The sequence below is a fragment of the Apis laboriosa genome, unplaced genomic scaffold, assembly GCF_014066325.1.
Source record: "Apis laboriosa isolate Shangri-la unplaced genomic scaffold, ASM1406632v1 scaffold14_cov150, whole genome shotgun sequence".
NCBI classification, from domain to species: domain Eukaryota; kingdom Metazoa; phylum Arthropoda; class Insecta; order Hymenoptera; family Apidae; genus Apis; species Apis laboriosa.
Genome location: NW_025221798.1, coordinates 1,004,381 through 1,031,762, shown reverse-complemented (window position 1 = coordinate 1,031,762; position 27,382 = coordinate 1,004,381). Strand labels below are relative to the sequence as shown.

The following is a 27,382-nucleotide window of genomic DNA, read 5'->3' as shown; positions in this document are numbered from 1 at the left end:
TGCCAACGTCATTTTCTTTTAACTCTTAAGAACATATTTCCGGATCTATTTTTTTAGAAGAGATTTAAAATCATTTTCTTCTTCTGATTAATCACTATTGTTATTAATCGCATTCGCTTCATTTTTATTTTATATTTTCGCTCATTTTATAATTGTAAACGAAATCAAATAAATTTTCGTTAATTATAAATTCCGCGAAAAAATAATAAAATACCTTTGAATTTTTAATGTTTCTCAAAAATAAATTAATATACAGAAATTCTCTACAAAATTATAAATTAAGTTTCATAAAATCTAAAATACATATTTATTATTATTTTAATATTATTTTGAGTCAAAATTATTAAAATCGCTCGCTTAAAATATTAATTTATTAAAATTAAAATCGAACTTTGTTGAATGATTGTGATGTATAAACAACTACATCTAATTGCACATTGAATAATAGTTTAAGAAATTAAAAACAGAAGAAAAATTTTTTATTTTATTAATATTAAACTGAATAACATCAATTATGCAAAATTTATACATAAAGAAATAGCGATAAAATACATTAAAGATAGATTAATTTATCATTGAAATAAAATAGAAAAAAATAATCTTTAAGCAAATGATATCCAAATTTTATAATGATCAGTGTAATCTTCTTAGATATGCAAGAAAATTGCAATTAATCGTGATTATTAATTTTAAAAAAATTAAAAGTAATAAATTAATATTATTATCTTTTAGAAAAATAAAATCTTTTAGAAAATTAAATGGAATATTAAAATTTTTAGAAAAAGAAGGAATATATACATATTATTAAATTTAAAAGAAATATGTATTGTCTTGATAAAATTTTTATTTTTCGTAAAGATACCCTCCTATCATTTCGTCACACCCAAATTTTGTAAAAACAGTTAAAAGTCTTAAAAAAATAATATTATTTAATTGTCGTCCTTTTTTTATATTATTAAAAGAGAGGTAGTTTTTATATGAATGAGTACAGAATTTCTGTATATTGCACGATTTTTAAGAAACACTAAAAATTCATAAATCTTTCATTTGGATCGCGGAGTATAGGCTTAACATTGAAGTAAGATCCGATACTAATTAACACAATATTTTCATTGTCAGTGCCGTTTGATGACCTCGACGTTTGAAGGTAGAGTAATTGTAGCATGTGTTGTTGTAGTTTCAGTACCGCTGCGAATCTCTCTTTCTACTGTAGTGCCTGCGCAATAACAAATAACAAAAAAACAAAACAATAACGAAAGAATATAAATAATATTAGAAAAATAAAAAATAAAAATTAAAAAGCGACGAAAGACAAACACATGATATTAAGCGATCGATGGATTATGTAGTATATGAGATTATTAAGGGTATGATTATTTACAATTTTCAAATACTATTTGGGAAACCTAAAAAATATTAATTTAAAAAATATACATTTAAAAAGGAATACATTATGTGTTAAAAATTAAATATAAAGTATTATTGGTCACTGGATCAATTTATAATTCACTCTAATTAAATTAGCAATGATTTCACTCACTGTTCACTTGTTGAGTTTCATTTGTTTGACTTGTTTCGATCTCTCCATTAGCAGTAGTATTGTTGGTTGTTTGCGAAACAACGGTAGTAGTCTTTAAAACTAGCGATTGATTTTGAGTAGAGATTTCCGAAGTTCGTGAAGTCACCTCCATTTTAAGTCCTGCAAGACGATTGTGAAGTTCTTCGGAAGACGTTGCATTTCTGAAAAGTGAACTGTTACTGCCAAGCAAGTGGCAATACAAAATACATCGATTAGCACAGCGAAACAAACGTATATTTAAAGCCAGCTTGTTAAATTAAATCTATTTTTCTTTATTTATCTTTTTATTATATTTTATTATTTTTATCACCATGATAAAATTAATCGTAACAGATAAGCAAAAGAAGCATGTGAAATAAAACAATAAAAAGCTAGGCATAACATATGCAACACGTTCACTTACAGCAAATGATCCTTCACGCTATCGATCGTTATATCTCCAATAGAGCTTAAGTCTTGACGATCGTCTTCTGCGTTTACATCATTGGTACTTGCAGCTGGTTGCAAAGGTGATTCTTTCGGAGATTCTTCACCACCGGCTAAAATATATGTATTCAAGATTCGGATACTAAAGGATTAGGAGCTTGATGATGTTAATTAGCATAAGAAATAGAATTTAGCTGCTAGCTTATTTGATAAATCACAAGTAATTGTAGCAAAGCGACATTTAAATATTTACATAGGTTACAAGATATGCAAAGCAATTACGCATTTAATATTATTTAGCATGTTTAGATATTATCCTATGATAACGTTTAAGTTAATGATATCGCAACATATATTAAGTAGGATTTAAAAAACTTGACACAGTATACTCACTAGAACCCACTACACCATTCTCTGTAATCCTTTGCATTGTAACTGATTGACTTCCCTGGGTTGTTTCACCTTCCGTTTCAGGTGTACCTTCAATTATTCCTTCCTCTTGAGTATCTTCGTTATTAGTTTCAGGAAATGATCTAGCATTTGGTGGTAAATTTAACGCACAGTTTGCTTTTGTCACTTTATTAGCCGACAATGAAATTCGTTGCAGTTCTGAACTTGAATATAGATATAATGCTTCGCCAGCTTTTGTGAATGTTAACGAAGAAATTCCGCTGAAAAAGAAAATCAATACAGACAATAATTTCAGAAAAAAAGATTTAAATCTTAAAGATTATCAGACTTACTTAATGTCTTCTTTCTTAATAGCAGCAGCATTAAGCTGTCTTCTCAATTCTGGAATACTGAGCACTAAACAATCTCCAAGATTGGTCAAACATAACAAACAAGTTTCTTCGTGTGTTCCCGCAGGTTCCATTGGGCATGTGAATTTTGCAAAACCTGTTTTTCTTACTCGTGAACCTTCATGTGCAGTAAGTTTGTATTTACAATATGGTTTCAAGGATGGAAGATTAAAGATTTTGAATTGTTCTTCGCTAGCAATTACAACTCTATGTGGTGATGCCATATCAGGACCAGGACTCACGCCTTTTTCGGCTTCGAATGGTTCTGGTAACGGTACACTAGATCCATCGAGAATTGTGATTGCAATTACAGGTGCTCTATGTTTTAATTGAATCTCTTTTCCTAATGTACAATTTACATCTTCTTCTGTTCTTCTAACGCCTGCAGGAATTGCTAATGTGAACACATAAACTGTACCGTTATTGGTACCTGCCCAAAGCGTAGGCGTTGTGTTTTGCACTAGAATGAAAAAATATATTAAAAAATATTTATGAATTATATATTCAATGAAATAATTTTAATATAATTAAATATACTTACTGCTTATAATATAACTTCTAGCAAAATATAAACATCGAACCATTGATCCCAACGCATCATCTACAGGTCTTGCTTCTACTTGTCTTTCCACAGGTTTCAATTCTACTGGTGAAAGATCGCCACTTGGCGAAGAAGCAACACTAGGCCTTCCAAAATTAAAAATCATTTATTATTTAATGCATCTATAGGTATATTTGAAGATAATTTATCTAATTTAAAAAAATATATTCACGTTTCTTTCTTTTTCTCCGATGTCGTATTTCTGGTTGGACTATTAGCATTTGTTCGTCGTTGTGATCTTCCTTTCCTTAATCTTCTGAAAGATTCTCTCAATGATTTCTTGAATGATTTTCTTCTAGAAATTGGTGTATCACTGGCTCCAGAAAGATCTAAAATAGCATTATAAGATGGAAAATATTTAATTTTTCTTATAAACATATTAATTGATATAAGAAATACATAAATATATATTATATATATACCATTTGGATTAAGTGTACATTTTACATTAACAGCCTTTCCTCTTGTATAATCAAAAACAGCTAAACCATGAGCTGTGCCTGCTGCAAGTAATCCCCATTCACTGTGTATAGCCAATGCTGTAACCGCAGCTGGTGGATATAATTGAAGAAGACTTTGTGGTTGAAAACCAACTGCGAAAGATATACTGGTTGTTCTCGCCGGAAGATGATCATGACCTTTCCAAACAAATCCATCACGATCGTTCACAATATTCATCGTGATAGCTTTGATCTCTTTGTTCACAGGTTCAGATGATATAGTAGCTGTAATTATGTGACCAGCTGTACCAGCAACCACTAACGTCGATGACAGAGGACAAAGTAAAACTTTTTTTACTGCAAGTCTTGGATCGTCAGAATATGGATCAAAGGTTCCAACTTTTCTAAATGGTGGCCACTCATCCTCATCATCCTCTGGTGGTTGTTCAAGAACATCTAGATGTTCACCGGTAAATAGAATGGACGTGTTATATTTATAAAGAGGTGTTAAAGCAACATCAGACGCATTCCAGAATCTCACGGTGCCATCTTCGTGACCGGTAAGCAACAATTCTCTGGTTTTTGGTTTATCATTTCCCGATTTTTGATTAAGAATAATTCCACCGTCTATAGGCCATGGTTTATCCGAATATAGATGCTCTGTTTGTGCTTTTCCAGCTGCGATTATATTGTCCCACAATTCTTCAGGAACATTTGGGACATGTTGTGAACAAGTGACCTATAAATGTTAAATATAATATTAAAAAAAAAACAAATAGTATAGTAATTATACTATTAGTATAAATAATTAGTATAGTATATAAATTATACTCTATATATTATAAAATAATATGATATTTACCGCACTTGCATGGAGAGATACTAAATAAGGTAATGCCATCATTTTCCATTCAGAATTAGTCAAATCAATGGCCACTATCTCTTCTTCAGCCAATACTATAAGCGCTTCCGGACTAGCAGGAATATCTTTTCCATCCTCTTCCTTAGAAAATACAGTGAAGAAATCAATCACCTTTGATGTGAAATCAAAAACGACATGTTTTCCTTTAACCATAACAGTAATTGTATGACGATCGCCGTAACTCGCGCGTTGCATTCCACCCGAAAATAAGACCAGTTCTTTAAGCCTGTTTTTACAATGATTCATTATTTTGGTATTGTACAATGATCAAGCAATAAATAAAAAGATCGTGTGAACATTAAATGAAATATTTCTCTACTCACTCTGCGGTTGGATAGACGAGAATTTTAGTGATAGCTTTACACGGAAACGGTCCATACAATGTGGTCGACTCCAACATGCTATCGCTGCTATCGCTCCAAAATGCATAGGATCCATCGTTGTGGGAGGAAACAAAACGGGTCTCGGAGACCCAATGGACAGATTCCAGCTGTTGCGTGGAGACGAATGTCTGCGTACGCGAAAACAAACCCATCAGCTGCACGTACACGTTCGCCAAAACCACCAAAGACACAAACAACAATCAGAACGAGCGGTACCATGTCACAATACGTGCTTAACCCATCGGTACGTATTTATATTTTAAATTTAAATTTCTTACTCATGACCGCATAAAAGTTTATTTTTGATTTATAATAAACTCTCTTTTATGATTTCTCTATTTTTCAATTATTATTTCTTTAAATTTTAATACATGATATTTGACATATGTGAAACTAATATATAATGATATATACTGATATATTAAAAGGTATTGTATTGTATGTATATGGTGTATATGTATGTACGTATTTTATTTATAAAATATTGATAATATTGCGAAGAAATCTGTTTCGCTAAATGTATATTAATTATTTTGAGCATTTCAGTAAATATTATTGAATGATAAATTTTGTTTAAAATTAATCTTGCAATGGTTAATATTCTTCAAGCGCATTAAAATCTTTCAAATTGATATAACCTTCATATGTTATTTTATCTGTATTATATAAAAATTCTGAAAAAAATGAATTAATATATATTTTGAAAAAATTATTTTTAGACTGTACTGTATTAAATACCAAGAAAAAAAAAGAGAAGCAAGTTTTATATTTTTAATTATTTTGCAATAATGAAAATGAGTAACAAAAGACTCCAATACATCATTGCAGGATTAATGGAATATTATTTCATTTTACAAAGGAGTGAAATTTTTTAAATGCTTTAGTTAAATGCACTTTTATCCAACGATGGATTAAGCATTGCCCCGAAAATGTAGTAAGCAAGTGTGTTCGGACTGTTTTGTAAGCGTGTCATTACACATGCCACATTATAACCTTGTACACATGGACATGTGACATAAAAAGATACAAGACAATAATACAAAGGCTCACCTGTTGGGCTCCAGGAGTCGCTTTGTTCCACAAAACCATTAAGCCACGATTGTAACCTATCAGAATATTGTCTGGATGACCTGGTTGTTCCGCTATCGCCTCGACTGCTCCTGGATTCTTCTTATAATCATCTGGGACGCTGTCATAACATCGATACGTCACGAACACATGAATTTAACACTGTATACAACAAATATTTTATAATTGCAAATAAATATGGACCTGAAGATTTATAGTTATCTAATAGAAGTTCTTACTTTTAATATTTTTTATTTACGTTTTTTGTCAAGTATAAAATTAAATAAGCGTAAAAGAAGACGAAGAAAAACAATGCAATATACAATATCCAATAATAAAATTTTTATTAACTTTTTAAAAAATATTTGTGAAATTTCTTTGATTAAAATAAAACCAAATAAAATGTAATTAATATTTATGAATTTAATGATTGATATTTTTTTTTATCTATCAAATATGTAAAGAAATCAAAAATAAAATTTTATTATATTAATATTGTTTATAGATATTTGATTTTGAATTAGATTACATTATTCGCATTGTCCTGAAGCTTATAATATTAAAGGTCCTTTCTTTTCAAGTAATAGAGATAATTTTTTTTTATAATTATAAAACATTTGCTGTATTTTAATAATAACTTTTTTTATTCCATAATAAAATTTATACTGTGCTGTGAATAAAAAATAGATAAAATATATATAATTTTGTTCAGAATAAATATTAAATGTTCGTATTTTTTTTCTAATTAATGTTGATAATGTTGATAAATAAATCTATTATTTCACAATATCTTTATCTTACAAAAATTATAAAGAAAAGTTAGAGATATTAGTTTACTCGTTAATATCAATCAAAGAAACTTAAATTAGATTTTAAAATAGAATAATTAACACTCTTATAATTAAAAAAATAATTTTTCGTTGAATTTCTTATTGTCATTGTTCAACAATGTATTAAAATCGGATATTCTGACTTACGACTTCGTTAACGATGATGTTATGAATATTTTGAAATTGTTTTAAAAAATTTATTTTCATTGTTTTTAACAAAAAAAAAATTTAAAAAAACACAAATTATCCTTACTTTTGCATTACGACATCCTGGTAAATGATGTTGTCAGGCACCACAAATGTTTTCAGGTTCAAAAGATAAATGTTTCCGCCCTCGGTTCCCAGAAGTAAGTGTTCGCCGCTCGACTCAAGACACATCGCCGAGATTTTCTTCAATTTACCTTCCAACGAAAGCGATTTGGTTTCCACGACTGAACTCTCGTTAATCTCCCACAAATGAAGAGAGTTATCGTCACAGAGAGAAACGACGCGTCCCTGTTAAATTCATTGTAGATGTATCATTATTGTATTACCATAAGTAGCGCTTTTTTATAGTATTTTTTTATCATAAGTGAATTTAATATAATAATGCTTTCATAGATGGCAGTTTGCTATCTTCACGCGATGAAGAAAATGACCGCATTCAAAATGTCAATTGCATAATTCAAAACGTTCAATTGATAATTCAAGATTTTTTTCTGTGTTTTATTTAAATGTAAAGTTTAGATTTTAAAATTTAATTAAAATAATTTTGGTATTTTTTATAAAAAATATATCTATCACATTCGTATGATTTTACTGATAAATATGAGACAAAATACAATTAAAATATTTTGCTTTTTTTTTTCTTTATTATTTTTTGTCTGACGAAAGTGTACATTCAAGAGAATACAAATTATAAAAAAATATTATAAATTAAGTTTTTTAAATAAATATAGAAACTGTAAAAAAGGAATATCAAAAATCTTATGTAATCTTATTTTATTTTTATTAACATCTATAAATATTATTTGGTACAAAGAAACAAATTTAAAAAGAAGGAAAAAGAATTTATTTGATCAATCATTTAAAATGAATGAATGAATGTCGTTTCATAAATTATTCTTTTTATATTTTCCTTTTTATATATTGATGTAATTTTATAAAATTTTATAAAATTTCATAATGATTTTAAATGATAATACAGATAAAAAAAAACGACTATACATATCGTATTGTAATCAATTTTCATGATTTCATCGTTTCTCACGAAACAAATCCCGCGTCCTTTTTTTCATTTAGTCATAATTACATATATATAATGAATTTTCCACGCAATAAAGAAAACTTGAGGAAAAAACAAGGTTAAGAAGGTTTAACTCGTGCTTCGTACTTTCACGTGAAGTCATGATTTTTAACGTATTTTTTACATCCCATTTTCAAATTTTATTAATGTGTACAATAATTAGATGTGTATATCATTTTCTCTGAAAAAATTTTAATCATATATGGTTCTTTCATTATATACATTTAGTTAAAATTAGTTTCTACAATGCAACGACAAGGTTAGGTTTTAACATAGAATAAATTAGGTTAGATTAGTTTTAAGAGATCATATATAAAAAAGTATTTAAATATTTAAGTTCAGATAAATTCTAGATTTCAATTTTATTTTGTATTATACTAAACTGAAAATCATTCAAATAAATAAAATTTTCATATAATGATGAAATTTTCTAAAATTGTATTCTTTATTTTTCTTTTTTTATTTACAATTAATCTAATTGCTTAGATGAAAAAAAACAAAAAAGTATATTATTATTTTAATGTTTTCTTCTAATTTAAATAATTATTGGAAGTTATAATTTTTTATTTCTTAATATGAGCTTCAATTTTAAATAATGAAAATATAATACGAATTTTTTGAGAACTATAAGATAATCGATATTGAATATTACCTTCAAATATCATTTCGCAATGTTCTCTTATCGATTATCGAATAAAATATACCTAGAAAGTAAAGAAAAATAAAAAAAGCTCATGAAAAAAAAAGGTGAGGTGATTATAATCGTACAGCTGCTATCTTATCGGTATTAGGATTCGTTTGAAAAATGATCGCGATAACGATAATTTCGTGACTCGTATCGAGCAACGTAAGCAAACTAGTGCTTGGTTCGATACAAAGATTGACATGCCACACCTACTTATATATGTAAATATATATTTATACATATACTTTATAGAAAGCGATATTTTGATTTTATTACTGCATTGAACGAATTTAATCCATAGAAGCCCGAAATTGCATTAACATTTGTAATATTTCATCTATAATTTTTTTTTTGGCCAATATATAATATTGTATTTATCTTCAAAAAATAACAAAGAATCTGTTTAAAGATTTCAAGAATCTCTTTATTTTCTCAACATTTTTTATAATATCTTTAAAAGCAATTTAAAAAATAAGAATAATAGATATATAAAGATATAAAAATAATAAACATATAAAGATTCATTATTATTCATAATTTTTTTTTAATTATATATTAATTTTCCCTATTCTTCTCATATTTGTTGCATTGATAATTAGTTCTCAAATTTATTCAGTACTTGCTGTCAGATTTCTTAATCAATGACAGAATGATTGATTTGTTATTTTCGATTATGTTTACACTTTTAATTTATTATAATTTGTAATATTTTGTACAGATAAATGATTGAGATAAGAATGTATAATGTTCTGGCAAAATTAATAATTTATAATAATAAAATGAAAATAAAAATAGAAATAAAAATCTAAAATAATAATTGAAACTTTTTAAATTAAAAAAAACTATATGCTTATGATGCCTTTTTTAAAATAAATCATTCTTAATTAATTATTTTATATTATATTAAATACATTTTATATATATATATATATATTAATTACATTTATATTAAATAACAAACCAAAATCAAAAAAAAAGATTTGTGTTTTAGTTATTAAATCTTTTGTGTTTAGTTATTAAATTAAGTTAGTTTTATTTCGTTGGTGCAAACAATTTAGGGATATTTTCATTAATTTTTAATTTAATCATCAATATTTTATTAGAAAACAAAGTCTATGTAAGTCTAAATAAATGCAATTTCTTTATTTTTGATTTTTGTTTTATAAGTTTTTAAATATATTTTAAAAAAATTATAAAAAAAAAAAATATTTTGAGAATAATCATCATTGAGAAGAATTTTAAAAAAGTAAAAGTTAAATTTCTGATAAAATTCATTTAATTCACATTTGTTTTATGAATTTTTTTAAAAAACTCTTCAATATATTATTTGCTCTGCAAACAAATAATGAAAATTAATTCTATATTTCTAAAAATAAAAATGAAATAAAAATTGATTGAAAAAATAGTTATGTAAGATGTAAAGATTATTTCTATCATAATATTATATCTATATTTTTTATATTTTTATATCTAATAAATCAATAGAAGTATAATAAAATTATTATTATATCTAATAAAATCATTAAAGAAATATAATAGAAAAATATAATCTTAATGAGTTAATTATTTAACTAAGTTTTTAAAAATTAACGAACCAAATTAACAAAACCAAATTACCTATAATATAAATACATGCAAATGTAAAATTGAATTAGTGCATATTATAAAATAAAGTACATATGTTTCTATCTAAATAAAAATCATATTAATTTTGCAATAAAATCAATCTTTATATCAGTTTTCCATTTTTAGTAATTGCAAAAGTAAAAAATTAATTAATAAGAAATCTATATTTTCATTTCTTTTTCATAATATGAATTTAAAGGAAAGGAAAAATTAAAAAAAAAAAAAATATATATATATATATATATAATTTTATAATATAGAAAAATATAGAAAAATATAAAACTTAAAATAGTCCACGAAACATAATAGATTTAACAGCAATAGATTTTCTTGATTTCTTAAACGATCGATGTCGAGTCATTATTTTTTAAAATTTATTTTTAAAAAATTATTAATTTATTTTCTTTCTAAAATTATGTTATATAATATAATATAATATATATATAATATAATATAATTTAATTTTTCTTAATATGAGATTTTCGTATAGAAAGTAATATGGGTCAGAAATGACCCAAGAAATGACCCAGCCAATCATGGCACAATTAATCGATCTATTAATCAAGAGTTAAAAAAAAAAATAATAATTATTTTAACGCGTCTATTGGAAATTTAATAGATTCCATTATTGATTAAAATAAATAATGAATTTCACAATGAAATTTTCCTAACGTCAAGGTTTGTATTTAAAAGGAAGGAAACAGGAAAATAAAACCCTCCACGGTATATATGCTCTCGACCTTTATGGAGGGAATGACAATGGTGTTCGTGTATTATTTATTCATATACATGCGTGCATAAGCGCGTTGCGCGTGTCGCACACAGTTATGCAACCCAGCAAAGACTGTATACAACGAACAGAGTGTCGCGTTACCGGTGTAACGCGTGTGACTTTTAAAAACAACCATAACTTCACACCTCCGACTGTCTCTTTTTGATTACAATGTACCTAAGTATGACGTACACAAAGATATTACTATCGCGCACTGGGCATTAAACCATTCCTTGAATATGATTCTCTTTTCCTTTTTTCTTTCGTGTTACCTTCATAAGATAAATACCGATTTGTTAGAATGAAAACATCGGGCAAAGTTTCACTAATCTTTTGATGATGTAATGAAATTAAAAAGAATTCAAAACAAGCAACAATTATAATTTCTTACACTTGATAATTTCGTTTTCGTTATGTATATTAAGAAAAAATATATTTGGATAATTGATATCTTATTGATGTAAGATTTTTATAATAATTTTTAAAACATTTTCGAAGCAATATCGGTACGAAAAGAATAAATATAAATACATTAAATGCTTCTTAATTATACTGAACGTTCGGGTCGAAGAAAGTAAAATGATATTCGAATGAATGTATTAGTAATTGTTCAACAAAAATTCTGATAGTAAAACCTAATTTATTTTGAAAGTACGGAAAATGTCTGGAATTTCCTATTAGTAAATAATTTCTTCATAAAGTTTAGAAACTATTAGCGCAGTCATTAAGAAATTCGAACATGATACGTCAGCTTTGATTTCAAAGTAAATATAAGTTGCATATTTTTTATACAGTTTACGCGAGTTGAAATTCTAATTATTTATTTATATTTTATTCAATAATATTCAATATTTTTCTTATTCAATATTTGAGAATCATGATAATAAATTTGCATATTTATTTCCGTATATAATATATAAAATATATTAAAATCAATATTAAATAATAATATTTACAAAATATGAACAACTTAACAAATTTAATAAAATGATATATAAAATAATATAGGATATTATTTTATAGGATACATTTTATTAGTAACTTCAAGACCCAACAGTAAAATTCTCATGAATAGGATAACTTTTTTTTTTCTAAGAATTGACTCGAGTATAGTTCGACAAAATAAGAAAATAAATATAACTAGAGAAAGTAAGATAGATCTAATATATCGAACAAAAATTACTTAAAGAAATTGTGTCATGTGAAAAAGAATAATCAAGCAATAAAGAAAATTTCAATTTTCTATGATTTTGATGTTTATTTATTATTTATTATATAGTTATTATTGTATTATATATTTTATAAAGATAATACTTAAATTCACAACATAAATTGAACTAATTTTAATAATTAATTACTATTATCGACAATGATTATTAATAAAATTAATTCGATTTATGTCATGTTTGAATTTATTTTAATCGAATCTCATCAATTCAATTGATCTTATTTTCATAAAAATAAAAAATTTCATAAAAATTACAGAAAGCGAAGTTTTCTTTATTGATTATTTTTTTTTTTCTTACAATATTCCTTTAAAGTATATCTATCTTACTTGTTCTTATTATATCTAGTTTTTTCTCGCTTAGTGAAAACCACTGAATAGGTGGTGATTTTAGTGAAATTTGAGCAAGCACTATATTGTATACATATATAATAATAGAATGACGTTTACCTCGTTGGGCAAAGCAACAATCTTCGTGACAGCATTCTCTCCACTTTCAATAGTGTGTTGTCCATAGAATTCCACACCTGGCCTACCGAATCTGTGATCTTCGGTCAAGGAAAATAGAAAAAAATAAATAGCTCTTATTGCAAATATATCAATCTTCGTTTCTATCCAGAGATAAACACTGTTTTTGTTTCAAAAATGACCCGATTTAATATATTGACAGAAACGATTGTACTCGATCCGAGTAATGTATATAGATCTTCTGTATTCTCTTCAGATTCTCAATATCTTCAATCGTGCAATAATTGTGTGCAGTTTGAATTGAATAATTTCTTAAATCATCGATTAGACACATTGATATATTATCAAAGGGACAAAAGCAAATTCCAAATAAGAAAAAAAATTTTTTGTAAGAATTTTCTAATAACTTATTAAATCGTTTATATCAATTGCCTGGCTAATATCAATTGCAAATAAAATTACCTTCGAGATACGATAAAAACATTTATCATCCGTCTTACGAAATGATAATGATCATCTACCGATTACGTAGCCATTCGAACATCGTGTAATGAAACAAGAAGCATATTGAAAATCAAATCTTTTGGTTTATCATTTAAATTTTTCAAACTTTATTTGTTAGATTTGCAAAGGAATAGAAGAATTTCTTATGTTTTCAAGCGATTTTGCTTTGAGACACCTTCATATACAAAATACATAAATTATTATTGATACAATATTATAATATAGAAACATTGAAATATAATTACATAAATAGATAAATATTTATTTGAGCAAATAACTCTATTATTTTTAATTGCCAAGTATATATTAAAAGTAAGATAGTATAAAATTTGTCCATAAATTTGTCCACGTGTCATTTGTTTTTAAATATAAATTTATTAATTTTTTAATTGTCATTTGAGTTTTCTATTTTTTAAATTTATTAAATTATTATTATATATAATATATATTAATATAATATAAATATATATATAATATATATAAATATATAAATTAAAATTTATTATATTATTATATCATATAATTTTTCAAAGAATTATTTTTATATTTGTAAATATAAATATTAAAAGCAACTTAATTAAAATTAATTTATATAGATTAATTTTTGATTCCATAATTATTGAAAAAAATCTGATTTTAAAGATTTATGTAAGTATTATGTTATCCTTCTTGTAACAATTCCTTTTTTCCCATCTATTTGGAAATCGTACAATTTTATAAACATTTGAGAAAGTCAAAATATTTATAGCATTATGATAAACTATATTTTTGTTTAATTTATCTGATGATCTATTTATTGATTATATATATATTATATACATTTCAATAATATTAATATAACAATACTAAATTATTTTTTTATGTTCTTTAATAATATTATACGTTATTTTTATTATTATAAATAAGATACACTAATATAAATTTAAATAAATTCATATTAAAATCATTAAAACATATTATAATGTATTATTTATAATACAAACTCAATTCGTATCAATATCATATTACAATCAATATATATATTTATTTTAATCCTGAAATGTATTTTTAAATATTCGATGTTTTATAAACAGAAATTTATATAATAAAATTTCCAATAAAAATTCTAATTTTTTTAATAATGTGAAATGAACTATTCTGATTACGGTCCTACTGAATCAATAATCGACCTGACACAAAACTAGGTAACGATGTAATAAAAATATGTCTTCGACGTTATTTCTACGCGTTAATTAATTTCTAAATGTTTCTTCGATAATGAATCTTAAAGATCTCAAAATTGTTTTGCATAACTTCGAATTGGACATGTTTCTGGAATGATTTAAAATTCTTGCGGTCAACTACACATTAAAAGAAACAGTAGTTACAGAGTTGCGTGTTGTTACAAGGACGAAGCTCGAACAAAAGAAGAGGACAAAGATTTGTGATTCCTGGAAAATGACACGATAGAATCTCTGTTCAATTGATTAAACTTTCAAATATATTATACCATCGATTTTTTTTTTCAATAAAAAACATGATGACATTTTGAATAAATTAAATTAAATATAAATTAAATGTATCTTTATGATATATTTAATGCTAAGTTCACACTGATGTTCAGCGAACAATGAACACAGAATGAAGAACAGAGATAAAGAATATCATCTTGTTTATAAAATCTGTCTATATCAACGATGGATATATTTCAAGCTAAAAGTGGAAATAATATTTGAAAATGTATATTTATGGAAAATATAAAAATTAAGAATATTAAAAATTAAAATATAAAATTATTCATTGAAATAAAGATCGTTTTTATTATGAAAAATATAATATAATATATATAGATGCAATATATAATTCTTCACGAAAATCTAATAACTGGTCACGAATTGCTTTCATTCGTGATCAATGTCGTTTACGAACAGTTATGATCAAATATGGACGTGATATAATATGAAATTTCATACTTTGAATTGCATTCAACTTTCGAGTTCTACCGCAATATACTTATATATCTCTATAATCATCCTATTATTTCTAATTTTGATTGGTATCTATCTTCAATCTATATTTCTCCACAAATTATATACTTGCACATAATATTTTAACGTTTTCGAACTCTAATCTTTCCATTATAAGAATGAAAAAAAAAATATAAGCGAACCCACTCGAGATTTGATCCTAAAATTTAAGTTATATAATTTACCAATTAATAATAATAATAATATTTATAAGTTATAAATTATATATAATAATAGTATAAGTTATAAATCATTTTGTTTTTTACAATCTTTATCAACGTATCTTTATTAAGTAGAATAATAAAATAAATATAATTCGTAAAACTACATATGTTGTATATTGTAAAATTAAATTTTTTTATTATAATATTGTTTTGTAAAAAAATTAGTTCAATTGCCTACTGGAATTCTATGCTTACCATTTTATTTTATTCAGTTTGAACATTACCTAACCTAAAATTCATCTTTAAATATTCAAAAATTTGCATTTCGAAAAATCAAATCACAAATATTATAGAATCGTAAATCCACGTTTCCTGCATGCATTCAATATCTCGAACGAGGAAAAATATAAAAGAATCTACTTGAAGCTCATAAAGATTCAATTCCGGGACTTGAATTTAAGATTCTATACGATTTCTATGTACCAAAGCGCCCTCTTAATTCTACATCGTTTATACCAATCTTTTCTTGAGAATAAAATCATAGCCTCAAACTTTCAATCTCAAAGATTTTGATGTTTTCTCTAATATATAATAATTATTCAAATTCTGAAAAAATATAAATTGAATATTCTATTTTTTTTAATTAAAATATTCTAAATAAAATATTCTAATCTAATATTTTTTTGTTTTAAAAGATATTGAAATATTTAAAGTTCTATTCATTCATTAATTTGTACTGGATCTGTACTAGAATCATTTCATGACTGTAACTGATGTACTGTGTGTGAAAAAATATAAGTTGAATATTCTATTTTTTTTAATTAAAATATTCTAAATAAAATATTCTAATCTAATATTTTTTTATGTTTTAAGAGATATTGAAATATTTAAAGTTCTATTCATTCATTAATTTTGAAAAATTAGAAATTTTTATATATTTATAAAAATCTGAAATTAGATATAATTTAATTTCTTTTTTTAAAAAGGAAAAAAAACATTCTTCTTTATATATATTCTATAAATCAGAATTAGAACATTATTTTACATTTCTAATCATGACTTCTTAACACTTCGATACTTTCACATGCAGTATCCTCTCACGAAAAATAATAAGTTCTAACTCTTAATAATAAGTTCGATTTCGTCACTTAACAAGTATACTCTTTAGAATTCAACGAACATAATTTTCTCGCGAAAACTAAATGACACTGGAAGATAATGTATTTTCCCTCGTTCTATGTACGGGTTTAAAAAAAAAAAAAAAAAAAAAATCACGAAAGTATTTTTCTGAATGAAAAATGCGATTATATAAAAGTTGAGGCGTGAATCGAGGAATAGCTTTATCGAGATTGCAAAATATCGAGTATCCCATATCTAAAATTAGTAACTACAATGGAGAGAAAAAGTACCAGAAGAAACCAGCTTCAATCACGTGCCTGTTTCTCTATGGTCAATGGCTGTCGAAGCCTTTCGATCATTTATTGATGGATACGAACGTCATCGCGCATCGACTATACCTTGACCGAATTATTAATTATTAATCGAGAAAAAAGGATTAAAAGAGAAGAGAAAATAAAGAAAAAAGAAAGGCAAGATAGTAGAAAGCAACAGAATGAACGAGAGTAAAAAGGATACACCTTAATGGCGCCGGATGCCGTGCCAATGATCATCAACCGCAAACTCGGATCCCATGCGAGGGCTGTGGGTTTATTTGGGAATCCATGTTGCACCGTCTGCAAAGAACAGGAAATGATTGTTATTAGTCAGAGTAATTACAACTGTTAACGGAATCAGTGGTAATAAAAAATCAATGTATAATTATTAATCTATACTTGAGTATTCTGAATAGGTTAGGATTGCTTTTAACCAATATTTCGATGTATAATCCTTTCGCTATGCTATGTACTATCGAAATAAAGGAAATACTTTAAATATAAAATTTTTAATTTAAAAATTAAATAATTAATTTAAAAATTAAATTAACTTAAAAAGCAATTTTTTATTCATAAAAGAAGTAATTAAATAAATATTTTTAAATAATTAATTATAGTAAAATAAGTGATTGTAAATAAATTTTCAAATCGTTTTTAATTTAGTTTTTTAATGTGATGTTTTTATAGTAATTAACTACAATTAAATTATTCAAAATCGTTTCTTTTTCATATAAAATCTTTTTCATAAAATCATAATTTTTTACTTATACCATTGTCACAACAAATGTCCATGTAAATAGAAATATAATTGATTTTACTTTATAGCTTTATGTATGCTTTTAGCATTATGATTATTTAATATTCTTTCGTAACGAAATGGTTAATAATATTTTTTTGTGTTTAAATCATTTAGATATAATGTTTTTTATTTATTAACCAGTTATTCAACATTTCTTATTCGATAAGAGATAGTGAATGAGTAACATTTCATACAATTTATACTGTTCATTATCTTAATTATCCTAGTATCTAATGAATAATTCTCGCATTTATGTGTTGAAACGATTTTAAATGGAACAAGAACAGATGCTGTCATCAATTTATGAAATTAAATCTGCAATCTCTTCACCTTAACCTTCGGATTGCGAAGTTATCATGTGCACGGCAGACGTCGAGTCACTTTTGACCCAAAATACATAATTTCTCTTATTTCGAACATAAAATAAATTTTTACATGAGAATGTTATTTATTTACCTTTCTATAAAATAAAAAAGTATTGAATAATAAACAATGTTAAATTTAATTAATTCTTATAAATTTACAAAGATATTGTATTTTTATTTATATAAATGAATTCTATATTTTATTATTATTTATAAAACCAAATATATTTTAAAAGTTAGAAACAAAAATCCACATGAATATACATAAAATATCTTTAAGCTTTTCTGAAAGCTTCTTATTTAATGTGTTAAATGACATCATAATACTCGATTCATAAATTGCTTTGGTCATTTCGTCTGACCATTCTTTATAATAATTGTATGTTGTCTGCCTTAATCAGCGAACTATTTATACGAGAAAGTCGCTAAAAATAGTCGCTATCTGCGCTGTTGTATATATGCGTGCTCGAAGGCAAAAGTTTGATCCTCGATAAATATCAATTTATTCATAAAATTCATAAGCAGAATATATTAAAATCATATTACCTGTAAATAGAACATAAAATTAAAGTTCAAAATAATCCCAAGTTCAAATGACTATCGTATAAGAAATTCTTCTAAGATGAAAATATTAAATGAATGATTAATTCAATATTCAATTTCCAATTTATCTCACAATTAATTAGTTATCAATTTCTCAAGGATTAGATTTTAACGAGAATTAATAATCTTTTATCTATTTTACTCGACTTCCATCTATTTGCCTTAACTACTTTTATTATATAGTCGATATAACCACATGTTGAATTCACAAATACAGTGTTTATCCATTATGTGCTCGGATATTTTTCGCGTATATACATTAAGAAGTCATCCCCACCACTGGAAAGAGAGAACCCATTCTTGGACCCAATGAAGTGAATAATTTCACACTGAACCAACACGTACATTTTAATATTTCTATAAAAGAAGATAAAAGTTTAAATTGATAAAATTTAAATAAATAAACAAAAATATTAAAATAACTACTTGCTTAAATATTTTTTCTTTTTTATTTTCAACAATGACTATTGATATTAAAATTACATTATGTTATTATTTTCCAGATATATATATCAATCAGAATAATGGATTCAAGGATATATATAATAAACAAAAATATTATTTTTTTACAAATCTATATAATCAATAAACAAAATAAATTTTTTTACAAATAAAATAAATATAAAGTAAATATCACTTTTATATCATACAAAGAAACAGATAATTATTTGTTATTAATAATATGTATTCGTGCAGCAAGTCATCAGGATTATACCTTGATGATGTGTAACAAAAATGATGATAACAGAGAAGGCAGAAATATAAGAGAAGTGAAATAGTATACAGGACGTCTCAGTTGAAGGAGGTCACCTACATTCTCTTTGTTTTTAATAAAAGAAATTTTTAAAGTACAATTTAAATGATTTAAAAAGAAATAAACAAATAATAAAATTGCAAATGATAATATGAATTTATCATAAAATGTTTAAAATGTTTATATGTATATATATATATTTTCTGTTTGTATTTTCTAATTTACTGTTTCATAAAATTGATATTTTATGAAAATATGTGAAATATGTGTTTGTATGTTGTAAAAATTTTATTTTTTACAAAATATAAAAAAAATAGATTTTTTTAATATTTATTTTAAAAATTTCATTATTAAAGTCGTTATTATACTTAAATGATTTTACAAAATATTTTTATATTTTTATATTAATAATATTTAAAAAATTTTTGTCTTTATTAAATTATAAATCACAACAAATGACGAAATGTTTTATCATATTAATAAATAAAAATTTATATTCTAATAATTACTAAACTTAATTATATTTTTAAAATAAATAATTCTAATTCATGAAAAGAATATGAATATATTAATAGCAATATTTCTTTCAAAGAAAAAATAAAAATAATTTTTTATTTAAAAAAAGAAAAAGATAGATTCATGTATATGAAAAGATGTACCGTTGTGCACAAAATGATTTCCTGACTGCAACTATTGCGTTCGTCGTACGTTAAATTTAATAGTGTTGAGAATAAAATATTTGAGAAATATAATTATTACATTTAAAATAAAAGATATACTAGCTAATATTAATCAAATCTGCACATTGGTGCTATAAATCTTAAAAAAAATTTACTTTTACGTTTAAATTTCTTTTAAAATAAAATTTTACTTGTTAAATTTATTTTGCATCATAAAAAACAAGATATTTAAACATATGATATAAGAAAAAATTTATTACTATAATATTTATCATATTACTAATATAAGAAAAAAAAATTTATTATAAATAATTATAGAAATAATAATTAAGTAATAACAAAAAAAAAGCCAATTATCTTTTGAGCGATACGAAAAATTCATCTGTAACGCTTAATACAAGTTCATCCGTTCAAATAGTTAAAATGAAAAATAAAAAAAAAATGTGAACTGTAACGTGGCAATTAAATAGAATATGAGGCAAACTTAATTAAGAGAAACAACGATACTTGGGTTAACGATCGTCCTTTTCCGCGACTCGTTTTCAATGTAATTAACGCTAATTATTCATGACAATCATTTCCGACTTTCTCGATATAACTTTTACAATGGCATCAATTCCACAGGCACCAATTTTTGACCGAGAAGCGCACCGATTACTCATCGATGAGTCAGATTTCGTAAATTCCCGTTAATCGAGCGGTTTTATCGATTGATGATACAGAAGTACTTATCCCCTTACTTTGTAAACTGAATCATAAAGAATCTTTTTTACGTTCAGCAATTAAAACATTTTTGTATTACACTTTGTAACAATGTATATCCTATTACATAGGATGAAAGCATTAGAAATTAATCTCTTAAACGTCTTTGTTATTCTCGATAAGATTTTCTTATCGAACGAGGTTCGAATAATTTGTTTATATTTCCGAAGGACGAAAGATGAAAATTATGTTCTTCCTTATCAATACATTCTTCTCTACTAAGAATACAACTAATGATTAATATATCAAAGAGAGATTAACATAATAGCGAAACCTTGAAAAAACGATGATTCTCTAATGCTTCTATTTCGTAACTAATGTAATTGAAATATCTTTATCTTTCAAAATAACGATTGGGATATGTATTATAACGAAAAATATATTTGTTAAATTGGATGTAAAATAAATTTGCTACGTCAAAATATTGAAATGTTCGAAAATAACCGATAATAGATTGTTAAAAATTTAAAAAATGCCGAGATATTTTTTTATCTAAACATTCTTGATAAATTCTCAAAATTTTGATTATCCTTATACCATTTGACGCGTTTTTACAATACGATTAGAGAAACAGCTGTGCAACACCAAGGAAAAAATAAGACCTTGACTCATTGTCAAGTAATTTTCATGAAAAAAGATGTCATACTTTTCATTTTTAAGAGATTTTTTCGTATACTGAAAAAATTAAAGTAAGATGATACGAAAGCATAAGCCGATACAGAATAACAAAGGATTCTCTGATAATCTTTAATCTGACTTAATTTTAATCTCACCTCTATAGAATTAAATTCATTCACTATCCCTAAAAATTAATTTTATATAAAAAATAAATTCTTTATTTTTCAATATTTTTTGCACTAACACATATTGCATATATTGCATTAGTATTATAATTGTTGTATAATTGCATTTTGCATTATTAATGTTTTTAATGTTGGAAATTATAATTTATATATATATATATATACGTACAATTATTTAAAAACTATATTGTAACTATATTTTAATTTTTTATTAATTTTATTAATTCATGCTATATTATTATTAATTCATGCTATAAGATATTAATAATAATTTTATTTACAGCAATAGATTTTTTACGAAAGAATTTTTTGAAATTAAAAAATTATAACCTAACATTCTGTTAACTTTCTTGAATCTACGAAATATCTGGTATATTAAAATTCATTAAGATTTTGATGTTTTCATAAATTTCACACATATAATATATATTATTGTCAAATTTATGGAAACAAATTTTCACGAGACACGTACATTCACGTGCATTCATGAAATCGTAAACATTCGTTCAATCCTCATCACGCATCTATTGCTCAGGTTACTCGTTCCGACGTACACACATTTACGTATACATAATCATACTACTTCAATATCTTATACATTTACGTTTTATTTAATTATATATGTTAAAAATATTTTAATTTTTATACAATTCAAAAATAATAATAGAATAATATTAAATAATAATGAATTGAATTAAATGAATTGAATGAATAAAATGTTTATATACTTAGAATAAAACATTTAATATTTTTTATATTAAATAATAATATAATTAATATGAATGTAATTAATATAATATAAATTATATAATATAATATAATAATATATTTCCTTAATTTAAATTAAGGAATTTGAATTAATAATTTCTATATTGATTAAAATTTTAAAAGAATTAATTAATTTAATAAATTTGTGAGAATATGAAGAAATATATTTTCAATTAAAAAATATAAAAAGTTTATTTTTCAAATTAATTTATTTTTTCTACATTTATTTGCTTATTTTCCATGATAAATAATAATAGAAAAAGTAATATTTGAAATAATTGATTCAAATTAAGATTATTTGTGATACAAAAATGTTATTTTAATAAGTTTATTTATTAATTTAATTTTTAGTTAAATTTTGAAATAAATATTCAAATATTATTCTACTTTAATAAAATTACTATACGGTAATAACAATTTAATTTATAATACTTTTGAATATATCCAATTCTATGGATAAATATATTTAAAGTATAAAGTTAATTTTAATAATTTTAATAAGTCTAATCTCGATTAAAATTATCTTAATTATCTATTAAAGAATATTCTTATAATCATATATAGAAAAAAAAAAGTCAATTTTTGAAATATTGATTTTATCAATTTGTATGAAATTATAAAGTTAACCAATAATAAAACTATAAAAGATTTTCATAAATTTTTAAATTTTGTAATATTATCTAAGATAATATTAGATAATATATAACTACAAAACTTTTACAGTTCATTTTGATAAGAAAAATATTCAATCAAGTACAATGCTCTAATTTTATTCCTAAAAATATTAAAGTTATTATTGGATCGATAATTCGATGTGACATTTCTTTAATATGAACACTTGTTTCATGTTGGTATTATAAGTACATAATTTTCTAGAATATTCAATATATATTCCAGAATTTATTATTTGCTTTATACTTATAAAGAATAAACATTCTAAAAAATTAATTATTAATATTTTAATATAATATTATAATCACATCTTAGCAAATAAAAATATTTTTATATTTTCTATAACTAAAATTACTAAATATAAAATAATAATTGAATGAAATAATATATGTAATCATTTATGTAATCATCATTTTGTCTTATTAATTTACATTAAAATCTTTGAAATAATCCGCATGTTGCAAGTCCATAACTCAACCAGCTTAGTCTAACGGTACATTCATGCTTATATATTAAAACTGAACATGAAAAGGGCTAAGCATCTTATCACACATTTGTTTGCACAGAAAACCGATAATATCTTCCCTCATATTTTTTTCTTTCTAGAAAAAATATATAAAATTATCGATATATATAAAAAAATCGATTTTAAAGATCAAACAATATGTCCGAAATAATTTGGAAAGAAATTATTAAAATATAATCATTCTTTTTTATTTTAACACAGTTTTTTTTACTTTTAAAATATTATAACATTTAAAATATTATATATTATATTATATTATAACATCTAAAAAATGATTTTTTTTGTCTTTTTCTAAAATATTTATTATAATTTCTAAAGATTTCAAGATTATCCTTTTTTTTTTGTAAATTGTTATTCCACACCTTTTTTCGACATAAAATAGGAACGTTTAACAATGATGTAATCTAAATTAACTATTATTTCGTATTTCGATCATTCCAATTTGTATATTGAAGACATCAAGTTTGCGTAAATGTGACCGCTTTAATTAAAGCAACAAGCACCCTCCATGCTGAGGGCTTTCTACTTTTTTCAACTCGTACATCTTACCGCGCAAAGTGTGCTACTTTTGTCTGTAATTGCTTAACCTATAGATTAACCTACATTTCCTATTTTATTTTCTGACCGAACGAAAGTAACATTATACATATCAAATGAAATAGTCTTATTGTGAATTTGTATACTTCCCGTGTTACGAAAAATAATAAAATGAAAGAAACATGGGATAATAATATACAATTTCAATTGTAACAGTTTAAGGGATTCACGAAGTATCAAAGAAAAATCGTCCTTCATCACGGATCGATCAGAACCGGCACGACCTGATTGCACTTACGTCTATTTTCGCAATCCGTGTCGTCAAACTTCGAATCCAGCAGGCAGAGAATTAAACCGCGATAAGGTTTCGCGACAGTGCACCCGATGGCTGGCGACGATGACAGCCAACCGAGACAGAACCGCTAAAGAAACGCACCACACACACCATACACGACCACAATAATCCTGACTCTCTTGCACCGTGTCTCGGCCACTGGTCGTCTTCTAGACTTTCGGTATCGATTACGTTCGGGTATCGACCTGTTGATTCCGCACTGTTCATTCTTAAAATACGCTGTATCATGTTCTTGGATGAAGGCAATTTTAGAATCTTAATATTCCATCGTATGAAAGCAGCTTAAAAAGTAGTCTGGATAGCGTTGTGTTGATTAAATATATTTCGCTTCTTTCAAATTAATAGAAAATGATTTTATTTAAACAAGATCAACTCGAAAACGAAAAAAACAAAAAATTTTTTTAAATATTCGTTTAATATTATAAAAAGTATTTATTATATTTGTTATTCATAAATGTCAGTAACCTATGAAAATGGCAAATCTTGGAATTTTATATGTTATGTATAATTTGATAACTAGTAATTAAAGTCGAATTCATTCATATTCTTTTATCGAAAATAAATTTGGAACAAGTTTTTTTTATCTATTATATATGAATTATATCATGGTATATTTATGAATCTCCTTGAGTCGCGATATTCACTATCTTTTTACGTTTTTTTTTCTTTTTCTTTTTTTTAAAGACAAGATTTATCTGTAAAACGATCGGGAAGCTTACGCGTAAAAAGAGCTTGTATTCTGTAAAACGTATCGTGTGTCAACATCGTGATATCACGAAACACGAGATTACTATCTGACATGGTAACAGAATAAACTTTCAATTGCAAGCTTGTTGACTTATAAACAATGAACGTGTAAATAAAACAGAAAGAAATGAAGGATCGCTTTGGTTTAAAAACCGATAGCTGTCTGATAAGGTTAACCTTCTGACGTTTATCAAATTCAATGATTTGATTAGTATTTTTTCAATTAAAATATTAAAAATTTATATATATATGAGAAAAATGATTTATAATGTTCTTTCAAAAATCTGAAATAATCGAATGAAAGAACCAGATTTAACCTCAAGAGCTATACTTTAAATATAAAAATGAAAACGAATTTATCTCAATGTATACTCTCACTTTCCTCTGAATAAAAAAAATACAAAATAGCTTCTATGCAATGCATCGAAATTGTTCGCTTTCCATTGAAAACTCCAGCACATGAATATTTAAATATGTATAACATGGATATTTATCCATGGTAATATTGTTTTGTCATAAAAGCGAGGCTAATCTATTTCATTCAATCTCGACGTCTAGAAAAATACAATAGTAACCGCTTAACTATAACAATTTTTACCCGCTTAATTGCAAATCCATATCCCCACCAGTTCTTAGAACTGGCTTCACGTTCATATCGGCGATGAGGTATTCGGCTACATAGAGTAGTGCTCGTTTAGCTGCAACAGCTTCTGGATCTTTTTTATGAAGAATTGCATATACTAAATAATTTATTGTTGTATTCCATTCTAATTTCCACATTATTGAGATTTGAGTAAGCTGGAAAAAGAAATTTCTACACTACATTTCTCCAAATAATTGGAACTATAAAGTCTGGAGCTGTTGCAGCTAAGCGAACACTATTGTAATGTTTTATAGAAGCAGGCGAGTAGAAGAAAGTGTCGGCACATTTCGCCGGCCGGATATAGATGAAACTTTTAATCAAGACTCACCTTTCGAAAGGCAAAAAGATCCTTTTGTAGTTTCTGTCGCTCGGCCGTAGGTTGTTGGCCCTTCCCTCTGATAAACTTCAACATCTCTGTCGGCGTTGTCTCTTCCTCGAGCGGTGCGACATGTCTTTTGCCGTCGCGTCGGCTTTCCACCAATCATATGTTTCGGTTACATTCGACCATGCTCGGCCAAAATCGTCTACGTTCGGCTGGAGTTGGAACGAAAGCCTAGTCGGGCGCGCCCGTACGAACAATGACCTCGATCAGGCCTACCAAACCTCGCAATAGAATACCCACTTTCACTTTATTCAATCATTGACCGTTACGTTCGTGAAAATATATTTTATTTTTTAAAATTTTTATAATAAGTCATTATTCAAAAAAGATAAGTTATTAGTTTATATTTTTTATATAAATTATTACGATGTAAATCAATTAATCAAAATTAAATTTTAAAATCGATTACATTTTAAGAAAAAAGTAAAATAACATTTTGATATATTACGAATGACATAATAAGTCAAATTTTTTAATATATATATAATATTAAAAATTAAACATAATACTATTATTATATACTATTATTATGTATAAAATTTCATCAGAGATTTGAATTCTTATTCTAAACATGTTTCCGGAAGTCACGTGTTTGATTTCCTCGATACTATATTTGTTTTCATTTTCACATTCATATTTAAAGCAATATTTGCAATTATAATTCGTTCCATATTAAACTTATATTTTTATTGAAATTATCTCGCTCATAATTCAGTGAAGATATTTTATTTATAGTAAAAAATTAATATTTCTTATTCTTTTTCATATA

General features: G+C 24.9%; 1 protein-coding gene across 4 annotated transcripts; it reads right to left on the bottom strand.

The window, feature by feature from the left end:
- Positions 1–405: 405 nt before the first annotated feature.
- LOC122710587 (lethal(2) giant larvae protein homolog 1) lies at positions 406–26,745 on the bottom strand. 4 transcript variants are annotated; one of them, XM_043928516.1, is made up of 16 exons: positions 26,560–26,700; positions 24,785–26,386; positions 17,420–17,517; positions 13,093–13,183; positions 7,303–7,544; positions 6,202–6,340; positions 5,092–5,279; positions 4,709–4,994; positions 3,829–4,585; positions 3,579–3,735; positions 3,347–3,492; positions 2,749–3,265; positions 2,399–2,676; positions 1,983–2,118; positions 1,541–1,758; positions 406–1,216 (listed from the first exon to the last, which is right to left on the bottom strand). In XM_043928516.1, the coding sequence occupies exons 3-16, from the start codon at positions 17,452–17,454 to the stop codon at positions 1,116–1,118; spliced, it is 3,291 nt and encodes a 1,096-aa protein (XP_043784451.1). In that variant the 5' UTR covers positions 17,455–17,517; positions 24,785–26,386; positions 26,560–26,700; the 3' UTR covers positions 406–1,115. The 4 variants fall into 4 exon arrangements, with proteins under 4 accessions (XP_043784451.1, XP_043784448.1, XP_043784450.1 ...); XM_043928513.1 differs by lacking the exon at positions 24,785–26,386 and having other exon boundaries at positions 407–1,216; positions 26,560–26,745; XM_043928515.1 differs by lacking the exon at positions 24,785–26,386 and having other exon boundaries at positions 407–1,216; positions 1,541–1,740; positions 26,560–26,745.
- Positions 26,746–27,382: the final 637 nt, after the last annotated feature.